We start from the raw sequence: 25,123 nt of genomic DNA, 5'->3' as shown, positions 1-25,123 counted from the left end.
CACTTTCCTGTTTCAGCATGACAATGCCACTGTGCACAAAGCGAGGTTCATACAGAAATGGGTTGTCGAGATCGGTGGGGAAGAAATTGACTGGCCTGCATAGAGCCCTGACCTCAACCCCATCAAACACCTATGAGATGAATTGGAACGCCGACTGTGAGCCAGGCCTAATCGCCCAACATCACTAATGCTCTTGTGGCTGAATGGAAGCAAGTCCACAAGGAAACATTACAACATCTATAGGAAAGCCTTCCCAGATGAGTGGAGGCTGTTATAGCAGAAAAGAGGGGACCAACTCCATGATTTTGGAATGAGCAGGTGTCCACATACTATTGGTCATGTAGTGTATGCCATCAATTAAGCTAATTAGGTCTATATAGCATTTGGGAAGTCATCAACAGCTATTGTTTAAATTCAGCCCAGGATTCAACTAAAATAGACAATACATATAGGCTTAGGGTTTCAAGCTTTAGTTGATTTCAAATGGAATCTACAAGGTAATAATACATTTGTTGGATTCACGTCTCCACCTCCAATAAAAGTTAAAGAATAGGATCAAATCAAACTATTTAAAGTGCATTTAAAATGTGATTTTATTCAATTTAGTTCCTATTCTTTAACTTAGATTTTTGGTTAAAATGGTGTGAATATCCAACATATCAATTATTAATTTGTAGACAAAATGGTATTAAAGCCAGACTCAGTGGCACAGATGGAGCTATCAAAGCAGAAGATACATCTCCTTCAAATGTTGATATTTGGTTTAATATCACTTTTGCAATACAGTAAATAGCCTATTAACTTGTCGACAATTTAACTAACTTTATGTTGGATTCATATCTTCATTTCAACTAAAAATAAAAGTTAAGGAATCCCAGCTAGCACATTTGGTTTCTTGGAAGTTTTGGTTTCCCATTGGTTCTGGGAACAAAGCCATACGTTTCCTGGTCTGTAAAACTGAACGTTTTTTTTTTTTACAGAAATTAAGATAAATTAATCAAATTGGAAATGAGCTATAATCAAGCTGGTTAATGCGATGTATGTCTGTTGAATTTGGAAAAATCCACTGGAACTCGGCCCCGCCCCACCTACTTGTTCTAAGAACAGAAGTGAACATTTTGCCTGCTCTGGGAAAGTTCATTTTTAGGTTGCAGGGAGGTTTTAAGAACGTTTTACTATGGTTCCCTGAAAGTTTTCCATTGAGGTTTTATTAACTTTTTGAGAACGGAAATTATAGGTTATTTGAAGGTAATTAAATAACGTCTGTAAACATTATAACATTGCTAGCTGTTTGAAGCTGGCAGACCAAAACCAAACTTTTGTTTTGGTCAACCAGCTTCAAACAGCTATAAAAGATATTTCACAGCAATTTTATGGGACTTTGAGCAAACTGGAAACCGCACATCCTGAGGCCACATTTGTTGTAGCTGGGGATTTTAATAAAGGAAATCTTAGGAAAATGTTCCCGAAATCTCCTGTGCCACACAGGGAGAGAAGACGCTTGAACAATGTTATTATCCCTATTCTGTGATGGTTACAAGGCCCACCCCCGCCTGCCCTACAGCAAATCAGATCACTCCTGGGATATGTTCCGAGTCGCCTCTGGGAATATCATCGACGTCTACACTATCTCTGTCACTGGTTTCATCATCAAGTGCATAGAGGATGTTGTTCCTACAGTGATTATTAAAACATATCCAAACCAAAAAAACGTGGTAATTGGCAGCATTCGAGCAAAACTAAAAGCGTAACCACCACATTTAACCACGACAAGGTGACTGGGAACATGGACAGGTACAAACAGACCAGCTACAACCTCTAATTCAATCAAAGCAGCAAAAATATATTAAAGGGGCAAGGTGCAGTCACAATTCAGTGGCTCAGACACAATACGCATGTGGCAGGGACTTCAGACAATCACAGACTATAAAGAGGAAACCAGCTATGTTGCGGACACCGATGCCTCACTCCCAGACAAACTTAACACATTCTTTGCCAGCTTCAAGGAAAACAACACAGAGCCGCCATCGTGGGCCCCCACTGCTCAAGAGGACTACAGCTTCTCGATTATAGGACTTTCAAGCATGTTAACCCTCGCAAGCTGTGCCCTCAGTGTATGATGTAGACCAGCTGGCTGGAGTGTTTACGGACATATTCAACCTATCCCTATACCAGTCTATTGTCCCCTCTTGCTTCAAGATGTCCAGCATTTTTCATGTACCCAAGCAAGCTAAGGTAACTAAACTATGTGAGAATGCTATTCATTGACTACAGCTCAGCATTCAACACCATAGTGCCCTCAAAGCTCATCAATAAGCTAAGGACCCTGGGACTAAACACCTCCCTCTGCAACTGGATCCTAGACTTCCTGACGGGCCGCCCCCAGGTGGTAAGGGTAGGTGACAACATACCCGCCATGCTGATCCTCAACACGGGCCCCTCAGGGGTGCGTGCTCAGTCCCCTCCTGTACTCCCTGTTCACTCATGACTGCACGGCCAGGCACGACTCCAATACCATAATTTGCCAATGACACCACAGTGGTAGGCCTGATCACCGTCAACGACGAGACAGCCTATAGGGAGGAGGTCAGAGACCTGGCCGTGTGGTGCCAGGACAAAAACCTCTCTCTCAATGTGATCAAGACAAAGGAGATGATTGTGGACTACAGCAAGAAGATGACCGAGCACGCCCCCATTCCCATCGACGGGGCTGCAGTGGAGCAGGTTGAGAGCTTCAAGTTCCTTAGTGTTCACATCACCAACAAACTAACATGGTCCAAGCACACCAAGATAGTCGTGAAGAGGGCACAACAAAACCTATTCCCCCTCAGGAGACTGAAAAGATTTGTCATGGGTCCTCAGATCCTCAAAAGGTTCTACAGCTGCACCATTGAGAGCATCCTGACTGGTTGCATCACTGCCTGGTATGGCAACTGCTCGGCCTCCGACCGCAAGGCAGTACAAAGGGTAGTGAGAACGGCCCAGTACATCACTGGGGCCAAGCTTCCTGCCATGCAGGACCTCTATACCAGGCGGTGTCAGAGGAAGGCCCTAAATATTGTCAAAGACTCCAGCCACACTAGTCATAGACTGTTCTCTCTGCTACCTTTCTGCTACAAGCGGTACCGGAGCACCAAGTCTAGGTCCAAGAGGCTTCTAAACAGCTTATACCCCCAAGCCATAAGACTCCTGAACATCTAGTCAAATGGCTACCCAGACTGTTTGCAGTGCACCCCCCCAACCCCTCTTTACACCACTGCTACTCTCTGCTGTCATCTATGCATAGTCACTTTAATAACTCTACCTACATGTACATACTACCTCAACTAACAGGTTCCCCCGCACATTGACTCTGTATCGGTACCCCCCTGTATATAGTCTCACTATTGTTATTTTACTGCTGCTCTTTAATTAGTTGTTCATTTTATCTCTTATTCTTATCCGTATTTTTTGAAACTGCATTGTTGGTTAGGGGCTTGTAAGTAAGCATTTCACTGTAAGGTCTACACCTGTTGTATTCGGCGCATGTGACTAATAACATTTGATTTAATTTGATATAAATCGCCCCGTAGCACTCACCTCTGTTATCATGCTTTGAGAGGCTGGTCAAGGACCATATCACCTCTACCTTGCCCGACATCCTAGACCCACTCCATTTTGCATACCGCCCCAACAAATCCAAGGACGACTCATTCGCCATTGCACTGCACATTATCCTATTCCACCTAGACAATAGGAATACCTATGTGAGGATGCTGTTCATCAACTACAGCTCTGCTTTCAACACCATAGTACCCACCAAGCTTGTTACTAATCTCAGTGTTCTGAACCCCTCCCTGGGCAACTGGGTCCTAGACTTCCTGATGGGTTAACCCCAAGTGGTGAGGGTAGGCAACAACATCTCTGCCATGCTGATCCTCAACACGGAGCCCCCCAGGGGTGTGTGCTCAGCCCCCTCCTGTACTCCCTGTTTACGCATTACTGTGTGGCTACGCACTACTCCCAACTCAATCATCAAGTTTGCTGAAGACACGACAGTGGTAGGCCTGATTACCAATAATGACGAGACAGCCTACAGGGAGGAGGTTAGAGCCCTGGCGGAGTGGTTCCAGGAAAATAACCTGTCCCTCAACGTCAAAAAACAAAGGAGGACTACAGGTGACAGAGGAGGCAGCACGCCCCCATCCACAACGACGGGGTTGCAGTGGAGAGGGTCAAAAGCTTCAAATTCCTTGGCATGCACATCACTGAGGACCTGAAATGGTCCCACCACACCAACACTGTGGTGAAGAAGGCGCAACAGCGCCTCTACAACCTCAGGCGGCTGAAGAAATTTGGCATGGTCCCTAAGACTCTCACAAAGTTCTGTAGAAGCACCATTGAGAGCATTCTGTTGGGCTGCATCGCTGCCTGGTAGGGAAACTGCAGTTCCTCTGTCCAGTGTCTGTGTTCTTTTGCCCATCTTAATCTTTTCTTTTTATTGGCCAGTCTCAGATATGGCTTTTTCTTTGCAACTCTGCCTAGAAGGCCAGCATCCTGGAGTCGCCTCTTCACTGTTGACGTTGAGACTGGTGTTTTGCGGGTACTATTTAATGAAGCTTCCAGTTGAGGACTTGTGAGGCGTCTGTTTCTCAAACTAGACACTCTAATATACTTGTCCTCCCACTCCTCTTTCTACTCTGGTTAGAGACAGTTTGCGCTGTTCTGTGAGGGAAGTAGTACACAGCGTTGTACGAGATCTTCAGTTTCTTGGCAATTTCTCGCATGGAATAGCCTTCCTTTCTCAGAACAAGAATACACTGATGAGTTTCAGAAAAACGTCTTTGTTTCCTGTAATTGAACCCACAAATGCTGATGCTCCAGATACTCAACCAGTCTAAAGAAGGCCAGTTTTATTGCTTCTTTAATCAGAAGAACAGTTTTCAGCTGTGCTAACATAATTGCAAAAGGGTTTTCTAATGATCAATTAGTCTTTTAAAATGATAAACTTGGATTAGCTAACACAACGTGCCATTGGAACACAGGAGTGATGGTTGCTGATGATGGGCCTCTGTACGCCTATGTAGATATTCCATAAAAAAATCTGCCGTTTCCAGCTACAATAGACATTAACAACATTAACAATGTCTACACTGTATTTCTGATCATTTTGAAGTTATTTTAATGGACAGAAAATAAGCTTTTCTTTCAACAACAAGGACATTTAAAAGTGACCCCAAACTTTTGAACGGTAGTGTATGTACTGGATTCTTGACATAGCTCACTGTAATACAGTATATATTCTGCTGAACAGTGCCTTCAGAAAGTATTCACACCATTTCACTTTTTCCACATTTTATTGTGTTACAGTTGATCAAATTTAGATTTGTTTGTCCCTGGCCTACACACAATACTCCATAATGTCAAAGTGGAATTATGTATTTAAAAATGTTTACAAATTAATAAAAAATGTAAAGCTGAAATGTCTTTAGTCAATGAGTACCAAACCCCTTTGTTATGGTAAGCCTAAATAAGTTCAGGAGTAAAAATGGGCTTAACAAGTCACATAAGTTGCATGGACTCACTCTATGTGCAATAATAGTGTTTAACATGATTTTTGAATGACTACCTCATCTCTGTACCCCACACATACAATTATCTGTAAGGTTCCTCAGTCAAGCAGTGAATTTCAAACACAGATTCAACCACAAAGACCAGGGAAGTTTTCCAATGCCTCACAAAGATGGGCACCTATTGGTATATGGGTAAAAATAAAAGAAAGCAGACACTGAATATCCCTTTGAGCATGGTGAAGTTATTCATTACACTTTGGAGGGTGTATCAATATACCCAGTCACTACAAAGATGCAGGTGCTCTTCATAACTCAGTTGCCGGAGAGGAAGTAAACCGCTCAGGGATTTCACCAGGAGGCCAATGGTGACTTTAAAATAGTTACAAAGTTTAATGGCTGTGATAGGAGAAAAACTGAGGCTGGATCAACAACATTGTAGTTACTCCACAATACTAACCTAATTGACAATGTGAAAAGATGGAAGCATGTACAGAATAAAAATATTCCAAGACCTGCACAAGGCACTAAATTAATACTGCAAAAATATGTCAAAGCAATTTGCTTTTTGTCCTGAATTCAAAGTGTTATGTTTGGGGCAAATCCATTACAACACATTACTGAGTACCGCTCTACATATTTTCAAGCATAGTGGTGGCTGCATCATGTTATGGTTATGCTTGTAATCGTTAAGGACTGGGGGGGGGGGGGTTCCAGGATAAAAAAGAAAAGGAATGCCCAATTTGACAGAGCTTGAAGAATGTTGAAAAGAATAATGCAAATGTTGCACAATCCAGGTGTGCAAAGCTCTTATAGGCTGACCCGGAAATAGGGTTGGGCGGTACCTTACCAGGGTATTACTGGAAGTGCACACAAGGGGCAACATTTGTTTTCAAATCAAATCAAATCAAATTTTATTGGTCACATACACATGGTTAGCAGATGTTAATGCGAGTGTAGCGAAACGCTTGTGCTTCTAGTTCTGACCGTGCAGTAATATCTAACAAGTAATCAAACAATTTCACAACACCTACCTTATACACACAAGTGTAAAGGAATGATTAAGAATATGTACATAAATATATGGATGAGCGATGGCCGAACGGCATAGGCAAGATGCAGTAGATGGTATAGAGTACAGTATGTACATATGAGATGAGTAATGTAGGGTATGTAAACATTATATAAAGTGGCATTGTTTAAGTGACTAGTGATACATTTATTACATACAAATGTTAATTATAAAAGTGGCTAGAGATTGAGTCTGTATGTTGGCAGAAGCCACTCAATGTTAGTGATGGCTGTTTAACAGTCTAATGGCCTTGAGATAGAAGCTGTTTTTCAGTCTCTTGGTCCCAGCTTTGATGCACCTGTACTGACCTCGCCTTCTGGATGATAGCGGGGTGAACAGGCAGTGGCTCGGGTGGTTGTTGTCCTTGATGATCTTTTTGGCCTTCCTGTGACATCGGGTGGTGTAGGTGTCTTGGAGGGCAGGTTTTTTACCCCCGGTGATGCGTTGTGCAGACCTCACTACCCTCTGGTGAGCCTTATGGTTGTGGGCAGAGCAGTTGCCCTACCAGGCGGTGATACAGCCCGACAGGATGCTCTCGATTGTGCATTTGTAAAAGTTTGTGAGTGTTTTTGGTGACAAGCCAAATTTCTTCAGCCTCCTGAGGTTGAAGAGGCGCTGATGCGCCTTCTTCACCATGCTGTCTGTGTGGGTGGACCATTTCAGTTTGTCTGTGATGTGTACGCCAAGGAGCTTAAAACTTTCCACCTTCTCTACTACTGTCCCGTCGATGTGGATTGGGTGGTGCTCCCTTTGCTGTTTCCTGAAGTCCACGATCTCCTTTGTGTTGTTGACGCTGAGTGTGAGGTTATTTTCCTGTCACAACACTCCGAGGGCCCTCACCTCCTCCCTGTAGGCCGTCTCGTCGTTGTTGGTAATCAAGCCTACCACTGTAGTGTCGTCTGCAAACTTCATAATTGAGTTGGAGGCGTGCATGGCCACGCAGTCATGGGTGAACAGGGAGTACAGGAGAGGGCTGAGAACACACCCTTGTGCTGCCCCAGTGTTGAGGATCAGCAGGGTAGAGATGTTGTTTCCTACCCTCACCACCTGAGGGCGGCCCGTCAGATGGTCCAGGACCCAGTTGCACAGTGCGGGGTTGAGACCCAGGGTCTCGAGCTTAATGATGAGTTTGGAGAGTACTATGGTGTTAAATGCCAAGCTGTAATCGATGAACAGCATTCTTACATAGGTATTCCTCTTGTCCAGATGGGTTAGGGCAGTGTGCAGTGTGGTTGCGATTGCGTCATCTGTGGACCTATTGGGCGGTAAGCAAATTGGAGTGGGTCTAGGGTGTCAGGTAGGGTGGAGGTGATATGATCCTTGACTAGTCTCTCAAAGCACTTCATGATGACGGAAGTGAGTGCTACGGGGCGATAGTCGTTTAGCTCAGTTACCTTAGCTTTCTTGGGATCAGGAACAATGGTGGCCCTCTTGAAGCATGTGGGAACAGCAGACTGGAATAGGGATTGATTGAATATGTCCGTAAACACATCAGCCAGCTGGTCAGCGCATGCTCTGAGGACGCGGCTAGGGATGCCGTCTGGGCCAGCAGCCTTGCAAGGGTTAACACGTTTAAATGTTTTACTCACGTTGGCTGCGGTGAAGGCGAGCCCGCATGTTTTCGTAGCGGGCCGTGTCAGTGGCACTGTATTGTCCTCAAAGCGAGCAAAGAAGTTGTTTAATTTGTCTGGGAGCAAGACATCGGTGTACTCGACGAGGCTGGTTTTATATTTGTAGTCCGTGATTGACTGTAGACCCTGCCACATACGTCTCGCGTCTGTGCCGTTGAATTGCGACTCTACTTTGTCTCTATACTGATGCTTAGCTTGCTTGATTGCCTTGCGGAGGGAATAGCTATACTGTTTGTATTCGGTCATGTTTCCGGTCATCTTGCCATGATTAAAAGCAGTGGTTCGCGCTTTCAGTTTTGCACGAATGCTGCAATCAATGCACGGTTTCTGGTCAGGGAAGGATTTAATAGTCACCGTGGGTCCCACATCACTGATGCACTCGCTAATAAACTCGCTCACCGAATCAGCGTTATTGTCCAATGCTATCCGGAACATATCCCAGTCCACGTGATCGAAGCAATCTTGAAGCGTGGAATCAGATTGGTCGGACCAGCGTTGAACAGACCTGAGCACGGGCGTTTCCTGTTTTAGTTTCTGTCTATAGGCTGGGAGCAACAAAATGGAGTCCTGGTCAGATTTTCCGAAAGGAGGGCGAGGGAGGGCTTTGTATGCGTCGCAGAAATTAGAGTAGCAATGATCCAGAGTGTTGCCAGCCCGGGTCGCGCATTCAATATGCTGATAAAACTTAGGGAGCCTTGTTTTCAGGTTAGCCTTGTTAAAATCCCCAGCTACAATAAATGCAGCCTCAGGATATGTGGTTTCCAGTTTACATAGAGTCAAATGAAGTTATTTTAGGGCCGTCAAGGTGTCTGCTTGGGGGGGATATACACGGCTGTGATTATAATCAAAGAGAATTCTCTTTGTAGATAATGTGGTCGGCATTTGATCCTAAGGAATTCTAGGTCAGGTGAACAAAAGGACTTGAGTTCCTGTAAGTTGTTATGATCACACCATGACTCGTTAATCATACATACACCCACCACCCTTCTTCTTACCAGAGAGATGTTTGTTTCTGTCGGCGCGGTGCGTGAAGAAACCGGGTGGCTATACCGACTCAGATAACGTATCCCGAGTGAGCCATGTTTCCGTGAAACAAAGAATGTTACAATCTCTGATGTCTCTCTGGAAGGCAACCCTTGCTCGCATTTCATCTACCTTGTTGTCAAGAGACTGGACATTGGCGAATATTATACTCGGGAGCGGTGGGCAGTGTGCCCGTCTACGGAGCTTGACCAGAAGACCGCTCCGTCTGCCCCTTCTGCGGCGCCGTTGTTTTGGGTCGCCTACTGGGATCCGATCCATTGTCCTGGGTGGTGGTCCAAACAGAGGATCCGCTTCGGGAAAGTTGTATTTCTGGTCGTAATGTTGGTAAGTTGATGTTGCTCTTATATCCAATAGTTCCTCCCGGCTGTATGTAATACGACTTAAGATTTCCTGGGGTACAGTGTAAGAAATAATACGTAAAAAAACAAAATACTGCATAGTTTCCTAAGAACGCGAAGCGAGGCGTCCATCTCTGTTGGCGCCAAATTTTTTATTTTTGATGCACCAAACAATTTTAGGAACTGGGATCTTGATCCAGCAGGGGTTTGAATTTCTCTTGTCTGGGTACCAGTCTTTTTGGCTAACATTCCACTCCTTGCCACTCCTTTCGGCAATCTCAATGATCAATATGCAGCTGGATTTACAGTGGAGTTGCTCAATGGTTGTTGAAAATACCATTAATATTTTTCATTACAACATTTGGCACCTCATAATCAAACATTTAGCTATTAGCTAGGCAAGCTATTGTATTTTGAGGCTTAAAATCAAATCAAAGAGGTTTTGTGGTTGGAATTGCAGTATGTATTTTGTTTGAGAATGTAGACTAGTGGTGGGGATTCCTCGACTCCTTGCCCTTCAACTCCCATTTCTGGGTGTCAACCTTCTCCTAAGATTCAGTATTTTTTCAACGGAGGAAACTAGTTGCTGTAGTCTACGTCGAGAACACAAACTCTCGCATCTTTCACAGCAAAGAAAGAACGAGCTAGCAACTCCAACCACAGGAGTCGGAGTCTACTCCAAAAATCCCGGAGTCGTGCACCACTAATTTAGACGTCAGCTAGCATCTTTTGACTGACTGGTTTTGTCGGGACAGACAAAAAAATGTGTGCTTAATGTATGCTTAGCAACCAGATACCAACTGTTCTGTGGGGAGAAAAAAAGTTATAGAGTTCCAATATTTTGATAATTGTTGTGATTGGAGGATACGTTGTGAGGGTTATCGAATTAGGATTGACCCCTCGGTTTTCCTCGATCTCATTAATTATAGAATGTTGGCAATGACAAGGAGTGGCAAGGACCCCATAGGATGACAATACCTCCATCCACAGAGCATGAGTGATCACAAAATGGTTTGATGAGCATGAAAACAATGTAAACCATATGCCATGGCCATCACCAGATCTCAACCCAATTGAACAATTATGGGAGATTCTTGAGTGGTGCCTAACACAGTGTTTTCCACCACCATCAACAAAACACCAAATTGTGGAATTTCTTGTGGAAGAATGGTGTCACATCCCTCCAATAGAGTTCCAGACACTTGTAGAATCTATGACAAGACGCATTTAAGTTTTTCTGGCTTGTGGTGGCCCAACGTCCTATTAAGACACTTTATGTTGCCGTTTCCTTTATTTTGACAATTACCTGTAGATCAGAGGTATTTGCTGTGAGTGCATCAGTACGAGTGCATCAGTACGATTACGAGAGTGTTTTTTTTTTCGGCCATCTCATTGTCATCGTCCGGGTTTGGCCGGGGTAGGCCGTCATTGTAAATAAGAATTTGTTCTTAACTGACTTGCCTAGTTAAAAAAAGGTTACATTTAAATAGAAAATATATATAACAGTTGTGTGGAAAACACAACCTCCAGAAATACAAACTGTGTGCTTGACGGTTGTGCCGAGTAGGAGAATTTCCCATTGTCATGACTAAGGGAGGAATGTTTTGGGCATTTTCTGTGACGTTTGGCAGAGTAACTAGGCAGAACAATACGTTTAGACTTGATTGAAAGAGATTAAACTTGGGTTCAATTAGTTGGGTAACAGGGTTGTCTGGTTGACACACGTGCCCAGGATAAAGAAACGCATTATTGTTCCACACAGAAGAGCATCCATGTGGCTTTTCTTCAATGATTAGAGTCATGCATTGTAACAGGTTGCCAAACAAGGAGTGATGAAAGTCCCAGTTCCAGCCCATGAAACACCTGGCCTATATATTTTCCATTCAGCGGATTGTTGACAATTTCCGCATTTGACCTGCTTGTTTGGTGCTATAAATGGCATTAGCCAAAAAACATAGTTGCATGGAAGCCACCATTTTAATTAGAGATGTCACTCCTATATTGACAGTCGGAACAACGGGCTCCATTTTCTCTCTCTATTGTTGTTGACAAGTTGCCCAACCCAGGAAGTAGAGAACTTATGTTATTCACATGCTGCTGTGCTGCTTCCTGTATAAATATAGGCATGGCCTGGGGGTTTGCGCTGTTGTATTGTCCCATCAGAGTACACATGAATTGATGTCTGTTTACTTCCTGGCCTAGAATATGTTCTGGTCACGCCAGAGATCAAAAATCTAATTTCCTACAGACTTCATCCCGCTGGGCAAAAACTGGTTGAATCAACATTGTTTCCATGTTATTTCAACGCCAAAAAATCTATGCGATGATGTTGAATCAACATGGAAAACTGATTGGATTTGCAAAAAGTCACTAACGTAAGGGCATTTCGTCTTTATTTCACCTAACTTTGAACCTAAATACAATCACATGGTGAGCTTCTTTGTTGTTGAATTCACATTAGTTGTAAACCCAAGCATATGCAAATCAAAACTAGACGCTGAACTGACGTCTGTGCCCAGTGGGATGGTTGTTTGACATTGCATATGTTGTTTGTGTATGGCATATCGGAAGGGATCCTAGCTTTAAAGTTATAAGCCTGTATGAATGCATGAGGTCATGTGGTTTAACGGAATAGTTCTGAGTCATCCCACAAAATGAGTCCCTTTTGGGTAGTTCAACTTGGGGAAAAAAAAACATTCACTTAATTATAACATTTTTCACGACGAACACGTTCAACTTAATAAAAAACATGTTTTCCCATTTTAAGAGGTTAAATAACGAATGGATTATAGTAAGTGCATATTAAAGGGGAATACATTCCGGAAATCTGTCTATGTGCCTAAACCTCTGACTCATTGTTGGACTGTCTGTCACAGTGCGTACCTCTCTCGCTCAGGGAGAGTGGAGGCAGAGCTCGAGCCTGCTATGTCACAAGGTTATATTACTGCAACGCTAGATAGAACTTTGTGGAATAATGCAAATCTACGGAAAAAATGTTGTCACGACGATCATACTAAATTCTGGAAGCCCAATCGATTGTGAGATATGGCATATACATTTTATGTGATAAACGTCGCAATTTGAACTTTTCTGAGATCTGTGCCAAGCAAGGAGGAAACAGCAGCCCATGTGCTTACTGCTCATGCGACACACACACACACACACACACACACACACACCCCCCCCCGTGGGAACTCCTCATAAACACAACACACTAGGAAGTTTTCAAAATACATCAGACTTTAGCACATCACCCAACACAACACGCCTTTTACTATATTGTCAGAAGCATCATCAGATGTTGGTATTAGCCTATTTCGAAACTCTCTTTCAATGCATTTATCTGGAAACCAAGCAGAAATGCTGTGCGCTAAAGATGGCATTGTAGACACACAAATACATTCAAATATAATTGTCGATCTGATCAGAAACTCTTTATCTCCTAAATGGTGTTGCTGTTTTTTGTTGTTGTAATCTTTGAATATATTGCTCAAAAGCTATAAGGGGGAGGGGGGAACATAGCCTGCTCTAGCTCTGCCTCTGCTCTCTCTGAGTGACAGAGATGCGTACTGTGATAGACAGTCCAATAGTAAGTCAAGAAGGTTTAGGCACTTAGACACATTTCCCGAAATATGCAATTATTCCCCTTTAAGTGCCAAATAAAGTAGCAGGGTTGACTGTAACAGGGTTGACAAGTTCATTTTAAATCAGCCATAAATCCCCTTGTGACAGGGGGAGTGGACCCTTGTTGTGTGCAACAGGGAAGGACAATTGAATGCAAGCTTCACAAAAATGTTAAAGCATTTCTAGCATGTCTATCTATGGGTAACAGGATTGAGGTGTTCTGCTCGACCCACTCAGTTTGCCACCACAAAACACCAGAAAATTGACAAAAAGAGTAGAACCAACTCACCTGCTTTTACGCTATGATTTGACTATTAGATGTGCAATGTTTATTTTGATAATTATAATAAAAAATGAATAGTTTCACCGGTGGTGTGTATTCATGGATGCCAAGGGAAGCCAGACTTCCCCCCCAAAAAAATTTAGCAAGAAAAATGTTTTTCAAACATTTGAAATAATGTATCTTTCGTCTCTGTGTTTCATCATTTTCCTTCAATTCGCAATAGGCTGAATGTATCTCACCGGAGATAGCATCCGAGCGAGCAAAACAGCACTCCTCTGTCTCTGTATGTGTAGGCCATCTATTTGACGCTGTCTGGTCAAAAAGTGTATGACATTGTTACCGCCCGTAGCATTGAATGCAAGGGAAGCCAGCAAGCATTTGACCTCCCTTGATGTAAAAAGTTTAAAATAATAGCCAATCAGTGTTGAGCTAAACTGAGTGAGCTCAACTGTGAACGTTCCGGGAGCACCAAAAAAAAGTGTCAAGGGAAGTGATGTGATGTGATTGGCTTCACACCAATCACATCACATCAAAAGCAAAACATAATTGATGAAAAAACATGAATTGTTGCATCTCCTTGTGTCATTGTCCTCCAGTAGCAAGCTCGCTAAAATTGGCCCTTTCCTAAATTAGCCATGGATGGAGATAGGGATTTGGACTTGTGGTTTTACTCCTGTTTTCTTTGCGACTTGCAGTAACTCGCCGTGGTTGTAAATCAATACTTGTTTAGTAGTCTGAAAATGTCGGAAACATGAACTTACTTTACCATGTTGTAGGTCATGTAACTGTTTGTTACATGCAATATGCTTGGTGTACTTCACCGGACAGAGGTTGCTCTCTGGTTTTGTGATGAAACGAAGGTGTTATAATTATAATTTATATAATTTTGTGTTCTTATTGTCTCTGCCTTAGGCCTATATATCACGGTGGCAAGGCATATGAACTAACAGGTTACAGAGCAAACAACACAATTATCACAACACAGGTTGTAATATGGCTTTTTTTTACCTCCGCACCGCTACTGAGTTTCACCATATTAAAACAAGAGTTTTGTTCACAGGGTTGACCTTAAAATGAGGGACAGGTTGTTGTTGTCTTTTTTTTTCTTAAAATGAATCACTAATCACATGAAATAAATAATCATCTTCAGAAATTACTTTATCGAAGCAACAAAATAACTAGGGCTTTACAGTGATGGTGAAAACTTGGAAAAACTTTGGGGTTAAGTGGGTAAAACTCTTCCAAGATGTCAGAAAGACTGCACAGAGGGACGTGCTGAATTCTGACACATTACCAAGTCTTTATTAATATAAAACATGATGTATTGAATTGTCCATGTGGTCTCTATATTAAATAGCACTTCATTTAATATATAGGCTTTTAAAATCCAATATTGGTGCACAATTTCTACTTAAAATACCAAAGGGACTCAAAACGGACTCATTTCGTGAAACGACCCTTCTATTTCCATCCCATTCTTACTCCCTATCTGACCCTCCACTATTCTCAGGTTTAGATGAATGATGCTCTACTGCTACAAAGCATTTGTCTCCTTTATTATTCGACATGAAAACTGTTACACAGAAAGAGAGAGCCTCACAGTGGAATGTATGACAGTACATTCCCTTTATAAAATCAGAATGAAATAGTCGGATTGGGATGGCTAAGAATTCAGATACAATCCTATGAGGCCTTTTCGAAGGTCTATGTGACCAAAATGTTGCATTTTGTCAGTAAATATATGAATTTGAAGTTAATTATATTTGAAGTGAAGCATACACAATGTCTCACTTTATTGCAAAATTCAATTTCAGGAAGCTTTCCCTGGAGAAGGGAAGTTAAATGTCTAAATTAGAGCTTGTTCCGACATGGGCATGGTGTCAGGTTGGAGATAAAATTAGCTTCCAGGGCCTCTTTTGTCTGTTTGATGGGAAAGCTCAGTGGAGTTTGAATGAAATACTTCACAACAGAGGGCTGGTGGGACGTTTTTGGTGGGAAACATGGTGTACTGTTGACTTGTCATTCTTTGTTCGTTTCAGGCTTCAGGCTATGAAGAAACCGTTACACAGAACACAGTTGTTAACGATTTTGGAGGTCAATAATTTAGTGTCTTTTCCATGCTCGACCCTTGTCCCCTCTAGTCGGTCCACACTGGGCCATGTAGCAGCGCAAATCAGATTAACCATTGATAAATTGTCAATTAACCAACAAGGCAGTACTCTCTCCCACTAGCTCTAACTCTCTCTCTGTAATAAGTCAATTACTGTTTCCTCTTGTCTCTTTTTCCCACAGAGTGTGCCCATCTGCTGCTGGCCCACAATGCACCAGTGAAGGTGAAGAACGCTCAGGGATGGAGTCCCCTCGCCGAAGCCATCAGCTACGGAGAGCGACAAATGAGTAAGCAACTACTCCCTGACTCATATACTGCCACTATTGTCACTGTACTGAGACCATCAATCCTGACCAGAATCGTTCCACCTATCATAGAAGGGGGTGGGTGGGCGTAGCCAACACATCGATGTCTATTGCCTTCCTAATGAAAATGATTTGGCCTCAATTGGTGTCCATGGAGGATTTTGGTATCAGAAGTGCATCTTTTCTTGAGGGCCCCACCTGTGTGCGAGAGAAATCAACATGTAGGGGGAAACACGGTGCCACTTCGATCAACAGATGCTTTGTGCTTTCCTCCACATGGCTCTCAGAGTGGGCACCAAGCCGTCCTCTTTGTCTGTCAGAGAGGCGGAAATTCCTCACGGATCTCAGGCTTTTGTGTTCAGATGAAAAATAATACATTAGAAAATGCAAGCCTCTCTCTCTGCGCTGTGTGTCCCACAGGCATGGCCTGGCAGTGTTACAGTGCCTGCAGAAGGTATTCGTACACCTTGACTTATTCCACATTTGGTTGTGTTACAGCCTGAATTTTTCTCACCCATCTACAATACCCCATAATGACAATTTTTTGCAAATGTATGCAAATGAAATACAGAAATATAGTTTACATGAATATTCACACCCCTGAGTCAATACTTTGTAGAAGCACCTTTGGCAGCGATTACAGGTGTGAGTCTTTCTGGGTAAGTCTCCAAGAGCTTTCCACACCTGGATTGTGCAACATTTGCCCATTATTATTTTCAAAATTCTTCAAGCTCTGTGAAATTAGTTGTTGATCATTGCTAGACAACACTTTTCAGGTCTTGCCATATATTTTCAAGTAGATTTAAGTCAAAACTGTAACTTGGCCACTCAGGAGCATTCACTGTCTTCTTGGTAAGCAACTCCAGTGTAGATTTGGCCTTGTGTTTTAGGTTATTGTCCTGCTGAAAGGTAAATTCATCTCCCAGTGTCTGGTGGAAAGCAGACTGAACCAGGTTTTCCTCTAGGATTGTGCTCCATTCCATTTATTTTTTATCCAGAAAATATCCCCTGTCCTTAACAATTATAAGCATATCCATAACATGATGCAGCCACCACTAGGCTAGAAAATATGGAGCGTGGTACTCAGTAATGGGTTGTATTGGATTTGCTCCAAACATAACACTTCGTATTCAGGACCAAAAGTTAATTGCTTTGCCACATTTTTTGCAGTACTACTTTAGTGCCTTGTTGCAAACAGGATGCATGTTTTGGGACATTTGTATTCTCTATAGGCTTCCTTCTTTTCACTCTGTCAATTAGGTTAGTATTGTGGCGTAATTACAATGTTTTTCATCCATCCTCAGTTTTCTCCTATCACAGCCATTAAACTCTGTAACTGTTTTAAAGTCAGCATTGGCCTCATGGTGAAATCCCATGGTGAAATCATGCAAAGGTGCAGTATTCTGTGGGAATAGGAAAACCGTGAAAACGAGTGTTTTTTTCTCCAAACTGATTCAGCTTCACACGGGTGACGCAGATTGGGACTGCATTCTGTCACTTTGACCGTATTCTGTCACTCTGACCGTGGCCAACCACCGGCCACTGTTATGGACCTTACTCAGCACAAAGGGAGCTTTTGAAGTGTTAAAGCGAGTGAGAGACAGAGCAGGCGGCCATAATGGAAAATTGCACTCAAAAAGGGACTAGAATGACGTATCTTTTGAAAGCTGTTCCTCTTTCTTCCCCTTATTTCATTTGGCTGTCCATCACTGTCTCTCTAGCCTTGTGAACTTCTGCTTGTCAGAATAATGATAGCTGAGTTAGCATTAGCCGTTCTAACTCTTCAAGAACACACCGCCCCAACTTCTTCCCTCTATGGCCAGCTTTGATGTCTTTTGGGTGTGTAAGAAGCCAGAGGTTTTGTATACTACCTATTTTTTCCCCATGGATCCTGACTGTACAACTATGAGAGGAGGAGTGTGCTTTTATGGATTTATTTGGGTCTTTGGTTGCACTGCAGCCAATGCCCTGTGGTATGAACCAGTGTACACCATGGCTGACCTCTGTAGTGTACATGGCTACCCAGCATCCATTTGGTCTGTGTGACTTAGTAACTGTTTCAAAGGAGAGGCACTCTCATTCATTTTAAAAACGGATACTTTTTAAATAAATTCTAGAATTAAATAAACAACTAGGTCTACCAGTTTTGAAAGGAGCAAAAATGGCACATCTCTTTTGAAATTACTATGATGTTCGGCTACACTTCGACTTGTGTTGGTCGATGCATGTACCTACCAGTGGTGGGAAAAGTACTCAATTGTCATACTTAAAAGTAAAAGTAAAGATACCTTAATAGAAAGTGACTCAAGTAAAAGTTAAAGTCCCCCAGTAAAATACTACCTGAGTAAAATTCTAAAAGTATCTGGTTTTAAATATACTTAAGTAGAGTGGTGGGAAAAGTAATTCATTGTCATATTTGAGTAGTAGTAAAAAGTAAAAGTAAATGCTATACATCAAATTCCTTATGTTAAGCAAACCAGATGGCATGATATTTTTATTTATTTTTATTTACGGACAGCCAGGGGCACACTCCAACACTCAGATATAATTTACAAACGCAGTATTTGTGTTTATTGAGATCAGAGGCAGTAGGGATGACAACGTGTTATATTGATAGGTGCGTAAATTAGACCATATTGCTGTCCTGCCTAGGCATTCAAAATGTAACGAGTACTTTTGTGTGTCAGGAAAAATGTATGTGAGTAAAAAGTACATATTTTCTTTAGAAATGTAGTGGAGTAAAAGTTGTAAAAAATATAAATAGTAAAGTATAGATACCCAAATAAAACTACTTAAGTAGTACTTCAAAGTATTTTTACTTAGTTCATTTACACCACTGGTACCTACCTTCTGACTCACTAACTGTCTAATTTCAAGGCATCATGGGGCATTGTTATCACACTGATATCCTCGCTTAAATGAATCACTTTTATTCCTGGCAGTTGACTCCTGGGAATGTTGCACATTGTAAATGATTACAGTAGGCGCATAATCCTGGCCCTGTGATATGACCTGGTAGGAGAGTAGCACTGAAGGAAACAGTGGCTGCTTTCCCTATTCAGTAATATAAAATGGAGTAGGTAGTTAACATGGTTCGCCTAGAAAAGCACTGCCCAGTGTTTCTGAAACATTAGCAGGTTCAGCACTTTTCTGGATATGGTAGGGAAGTGGGAGGGGATGTCTGTGAGAGGATGGAAACATCTGAGTGAATGAGGCCACTGAAAGATGCTGATATCACACTTTTCCAGGAAGAACTGGTCTGGTCTTTATAGAGATTCTAAAACCCCGTATTCAAAGTGCCCTTTCTGATTTCTAAAAAGACAAGACCAGTACTCTGCCCTACAAAGGCAAATCGCAGTAACTACATTTTTCAGACTGAAATCAGTCTTTATAGTATCTGTTTTATCTTGTGATAAAGTGTCCTTGTTCAATTATGCTCAGTTTCAGAGAAAATATAGTGTAAAATGTGCAGAAACTTCAAAATCTAAGTAAAAACCAAGGCAAACAGCAGTTACTGAAGTTACTGTACTTTGGCTTTGTTCCACCGTGTTGTGACTGTAGTTATCCGCTCTGCCATACAAAGGCAAAGAGCACTAACTACACAAACAGTGAAACTGAGAAACATTTATTTAAAGTTTATTAGCTGTCCAGCTAAATATGTTGTAGGTAGATAAGTGATAATGCACTGATGTATTATCATATTATGAAGTACATTTTTATGCATATCAACAATGACTACTGATTTGACCTATGACCTCTAAGTCAATAAATGACCATTCCAGGCTGTATCACAACCGGCCGTGATTGGGAGTCCCATAGGGCGGTGCACAATTGGCCCAGCGTCGTCTGGGTTAGTGTTTGGCCGGGTTAGGCCATCATTGTTAATAAGAATTTGTTCTTAACTGATCTGCCTAGTTAAATAAAGGTACAAAAATAAATAAGTGAAACAGAAAAACACAAGGAAATTGGGTAAACACATTAAGATTGTAAATACTGCACAAAGTAGTATAAGTATAAACATTCTACGTCATGAAATTCTACCTAATGGAGAAAAATGCTTAAGGGTTACTACAATACAACATAAAAACATGAAAACATAACTACATAAAACCATTAAATACAGTTGGAATATAGTTAGAACTATCCAGCAAACAGAAAAACAACAAGGAAGTTTAATAAACACATTTAGATTGTAGATACTGCACTTTGCCTTTGTTTTACCCATATAGTTGTTTAAGGTCATGCAAAGGTGCAGTATTTGCATTTTAGGGGTCATAGGTTAAATCAGTGGTTATGGTTTATATGCATTCAAATTACTTTTTCAATGATAGCAGCCCATACAGTACCCCTCCTTCACCTTGCTGGCACCTGACTCGAAGTGGTGCCCTGTGTCCATTACTGATCCAGCTATGGGCCCATCCATTTGGTCCATCAAGAGTCACTCTCATTTCATCTGTCCATAAAACCTTTGAAAAATCTGTCTTCAGGTATTTCTTTGCCCAATCTTGACGCTTCAACTTGTGAATCTTATTCAGTGGTGGTCTTGTTTCAGTCTTCTTGACCTTGGCCATGTCTCTGAGCACTTGACACCTTGTACTTCTGAACACTCCAGGTAGGTTGCAGTTCTGGAATACGGTGGCACTGGAGGATAATTGGTTCCTGGTAGCTTGACATTTAATTCTTCTCAAGTCTTTTGCAGTTAATTTGCGCCTTTTCTTCTCCATGCGTTTTTTTGCGCCCCCAGTTGACTATTCACAACAAAACGTTTGATTGTCCGTTGGTCACGCGTCAATAGTTTAGCTATTTCAAGAGTGTTGCATCCGTCTGAAAGGCATTTTACAATTTTTTACTTTTCAGTGCCAGTTAAATCTCTTTTTTGGCCCATTTTACCTGAGGTAATGAAGCTGCCTAATAATTATGCACACCTTGATACAAGGTGTTATTCACTTTCGCCACACCCTCCCTCATTACTCATTACACAAATACATATCACCTGAAAATGATTAAATCCAATAAGCATTCAAGTTTTTATGGTTTGGAGTTGGAAAATGTGCATAGAAATAATGATAAGATCAGAATACTCACTTGCCTAATAATTGTGCACGCAGTGTACACACAAATCTAAAAAGTAAAAAAATTTAATTAAGAAGTATAGAAATATTAGGAGTATAAATATATATGTAATGGGGTGAATAGACAATATGGACAGTATATGGATATAATATGTAGTATATTAACTATGTACAGCAATAGTTCAATTGGATAGGCCTTAACTAGAAGTATTTACAGTACCAGTCAAAAGTTTGGACACACCTACTCATTCAAGAGTTTTTAATTATTTTACTATTTTTATTACATTGTAGAATAATAGTGAAGACATCAAACGATGAAATAACACATATGGAATCATGTAGTAACCAAAAAAGTGTTAAACAAATCAAAATAGATTTTATATTTGAGATTCTTCAAAGTAGCCACCCTTTGAGTTGATGACAGCGTTGCACACTCTTGGCATTCTCTCAACCAGCTTCACCTGGAATGCTTTACCAACAGTCTTGAAGGAGTTCCCACATATGCTGAGCACTTGTTGGCTGCTTTTCCTTCACTCTGCGGTCCAACTCATCCCAAATCATCTCAATTGGGTTGTGGGCAGATGATTGTGGAGGCCAGGTCATCTGAGGCAGCACTCCATCACTCTCCTTCTTGGTCAAATAGCCTTTTCACAGCCTGGAGGTGTGTTTGGTCATTGTCCTGTTGAAAAAAAATTATATTACCACGAAGCGCAAACCAGATGGGATGGGGTATTGCTGCAGAATGCTGTGGTAGTCATACTGGTTAAGTGTGCCTTGAATTCTAAATAAATCACAGACACTGTCGCCAGCAAAGCACCCCCACACCATCACACCTCCTCCTCCATGCTTCACTGTGGGAACCACAGATGCGGAGATCATCCGTTCGCCTACTCTGCGTCTCATAAAGACACGGCGGTTGGAACCAAACATTTCAAATTTGGACTCATCAGACCAAAGGACAGATTTTCACCGGTCTAATGTCCATTGTTCGTGTTTCTTGGCCCAAGCAAGTCTCTTCTTCTTATTGCTGTCCTTTAGTAGTGTTTTTTTTTTGCAGCAATTCGACCATGAAGGCCTGATTCACGCAGTCTCCTCTGAACAGTTGATGTTGAGATGTGTCTGTTACTTGAACTCTGTGAAGCATTTATTTGGGCTGCAATTTCTGAGGCTGGTAACTCGAATGAACTTATCCTTTCCAGCAGAGGTAACTCTGGATCTTCCTATGGCGGTCCTCATGAGAGCCAGTTTCATCATAGCGCTTGATGGTTTTTGCGACTGCACTTGAAGAAACTTTCAAAGTTCTTGAAAATGTCCATATTCTCTGACCTCCCTGTCTTAAAGTAATGATGGATTGTGATTTCTCGTTGCTTATTTGAGCTGTTCTTGCCATAATATGGACTTGGTCTTTTCCCAAATAGGGCTATCTTCTGTATACTAACCTTACTTTGTCACAACACAACTGATTGACTCAAATGCATTAACTTGTTATGGATAGGGGGCAGTATTTTCACGGCCGGATAAAAAACATACCCGATTTAATCTGATTATTACTCCTGCCCAGAAACTAGAATATGCATATAATTATTAGCTTTGGATAGAAAACACTCCAAAGTTTCTAAAACTGTTTGAATGGTGTCTGTGAGTATAACAGAACTCATTTGGCAGGCCAAAACCTGAGAAGATTCCAAACAGGAAGCGCCCTCTCTGACTATTTCTTGGCCTTCTTGATCATCTCTATCCAAAACAGGGGATCTCTGCTGTAACGTGACATTTTCTAACGCTCCCATAGGCCCTCAGAAGGCGCCAGAACGTTGAATGATGACTTTGCAGGCCATGGCTGAAAAACAGTAGTGCATTTGGTAAGTGGTCGATCTGAGAACAATGAGACGGGTGCGCGCGTGCACGAGACGACTCCATGTTTTTATTTTCAGTCTTTGAACGAAAACAGGGTTTCCCGGTCGGAATATTATCGCTTTTTTACGAGAAAAAGCGCATAAAAATTGATTTTAAACAGCGTTTGACATGCTTCGAAGTACGGTAATGGAATATTTTGAATTTTTTTGTCACGAAACGCGCCGGGCGTGTCACCCTTCTTTACCCTTCGGATAGTGTCTTGAACGCACAACAAAACGCCGCTATTTGGATATAACTATGGATTATTTGGAACCAAACCAACATTTGTTATTGAAGTAGAAGTCCTGGGAGTGCATTCTGACGAAGAACAGCAAAGGTAATCCAATTTTTCTTATAGTAAATCTGAGTTTGGTGAGTACCAAACTTGGTGGGTGTCAAAATAGCTAGCCATGATGGCCGGGCTATCTACTCAGAATATTGCAAAATGTGCTTTCACCGAAAAGCTATTTTAAAATCGGACATATCGAGTGCATAGAGGAGTTCTGTATCTATAATTCTTAAAATAATTGTTATGTTTTTTGTGAACGTTTATCGTGAGTAATTTAGTAAATTCACCGGCAGTGTTCGGTGGGAATGCTAGTCACATGCTAGTCACATGCTAATGTAAAAAGCTGGTTTTTGATATAAATATGAACTTGATTGAACAAAACATGCATGTATTGTATAACATAATGTCCTAGGGTTGTCATCTGATGAAGATCATCAAAGGTTAGTGCTGCATTTAGCTGTGGTTTGGGTTTATGTGACATTATATGCTAGCTTGAAAAATGGGTGTCTGATTATTTCTGGCTGGGTACTCTGCTGACATAATCTAATGTTTTGCTTTCGTTGTAAAGCCTTTTTGAAATCGGACAGTGTGGTTAGATTAACCTGTTAGGGCTAGGGGGCAGTATTGACACGGCTGGATAAAAAACATACCCGATTTAATCTGGTTACCACTCCTACCCAGTAACAAGAATATGCATATACTTATTACATATGGATAGAAAACACCCTAAATTTTCTAAAACTGTTTGAATGGTGTCTGTGAGTATAACAGAACTCAAATGGCAGGTCAAAACCTGAGAGATTCCTTTACAGGAAGTGGCCTGTCTGACCATTTCTTGAACTTCTTTTCCATCTCTATCATTTACTAAGGATCTCTGCTCTAACGTGACACTTCCCACGTCGTCCATAGGTGCTCAGAGCCCGGGAAAAAACAGAATGTCGTCATTCCAGCCCCAAGCTGAAACACATTATCGCCTTTCTCAAGTGGCCGATCAAGGGACACTGGGCTTATGCGCGTGACCCGACCGCCCCCGCCTTTGGGATTTTTTCCTCTGTTTGCCGAAAAGGAGATTCCCTGTCGGAATATTATCGCTTTTCTACGAGAAAAATGTCGTAAAAATTGATTTTAAACAGCGGTTGACATGCTTCGAAGTACGGTAATGGAATATTTAGAATTTTATTGTCACGAATTGCGCCATGCGCGCGACACTTCTTTACTATTTCGGATAGTGTCTGGAACGCACGAACAAAATGCCGCTATTCAGATATAACGATGGATTATTTTGGACCAAACCAACATTTGTTATTGAAGTAGCAGTCCTGGGTGTGCATTCTGACGAAGACAACAAAAGGTAATCAAACTTTTATAATAGTAAATATGATTATGGTGAGTGCTAAACTTGCCGGGTGTCTAAATAGCGAGCCCGTGATGCCTGGGCTATGTACTTAGAATATTGCAAAATGTGCTTTCACCAAAAAGCTATTTTAAAATCGGACATATCGAGTGCATAGAGGAGGTCTGTATCTATAATTCTTAAAATAATTGTTATGCTTTTTGTGAACGTTTATCGTGAGTAATTTAGTAAAATGTTAGCGAATTCCCCGGAAGTTTGCGGGGGGTATGCTAGTTCTGAACGTCACATGCTAATGTAAAAAGCTGGTTTTTGATATAAATATGAACTTGATTGAACAAAACATGCATGTATTGTATAACATAATGTCCTAGGGTTGTCATCTGATGAAGATCATCAAAGGTGAGTGCTGCATTTAGCTGTCTTCTGGGTTTTGGTGACATTATATGCTGGCTTGAAAAATGGGTGTCTGATTATTTCTGGCTTGGTACTCTGCTGACATAATCTAATGTTTTGCTTTCGTTGTAAAGCCTTTTTGAAATCGGACAGTGTGGTTAGATTA

General features: G+C 41.6%; 1 protein-coding gene across 1 annotated transcript in view; it reads left to right on the top strand.

Moving 5' to 3' along the window:
• The window catches only part of LOC106613664 (ankyrin repeat domain-containing protein 13C), a 79,642-nt gene that overhangs the window by 26,779 nt on the left and 27,740 nt on the right, over positions 1 to 25,123 (top strand). Inside the window, exon 3 of the mRNA XM_014216155.3 lies at positions 15,834 to 15,938. Within this exon, the coding sequence (XP_014071630.1) occupies positions 15,834 to 15,938 (105 nt within the window). The remainder of the gene's footprint in view (positions 1 to 15,833; positions 15,939 to 25,123) is intronic.

Source organism: Salmo salar, chromosome 10 (assembly GCF_965601325.2).
Source record: "Salmo salar chromosome 10, fSalSal1, whole genome shotgun sequence".
In the NCBI taxonomy this organism is placed as follows: Eukaryota; Metazoa; Chordata; class Actinopteri; order Salmoniformes; family Salmonidae; genus Salmo; species Salmo salar.
The sequence above is the reverse complement of the archived record's forward strand: the minus strand, read 5'-3'. Positions and strand labels throughout refer to the sequence as shown.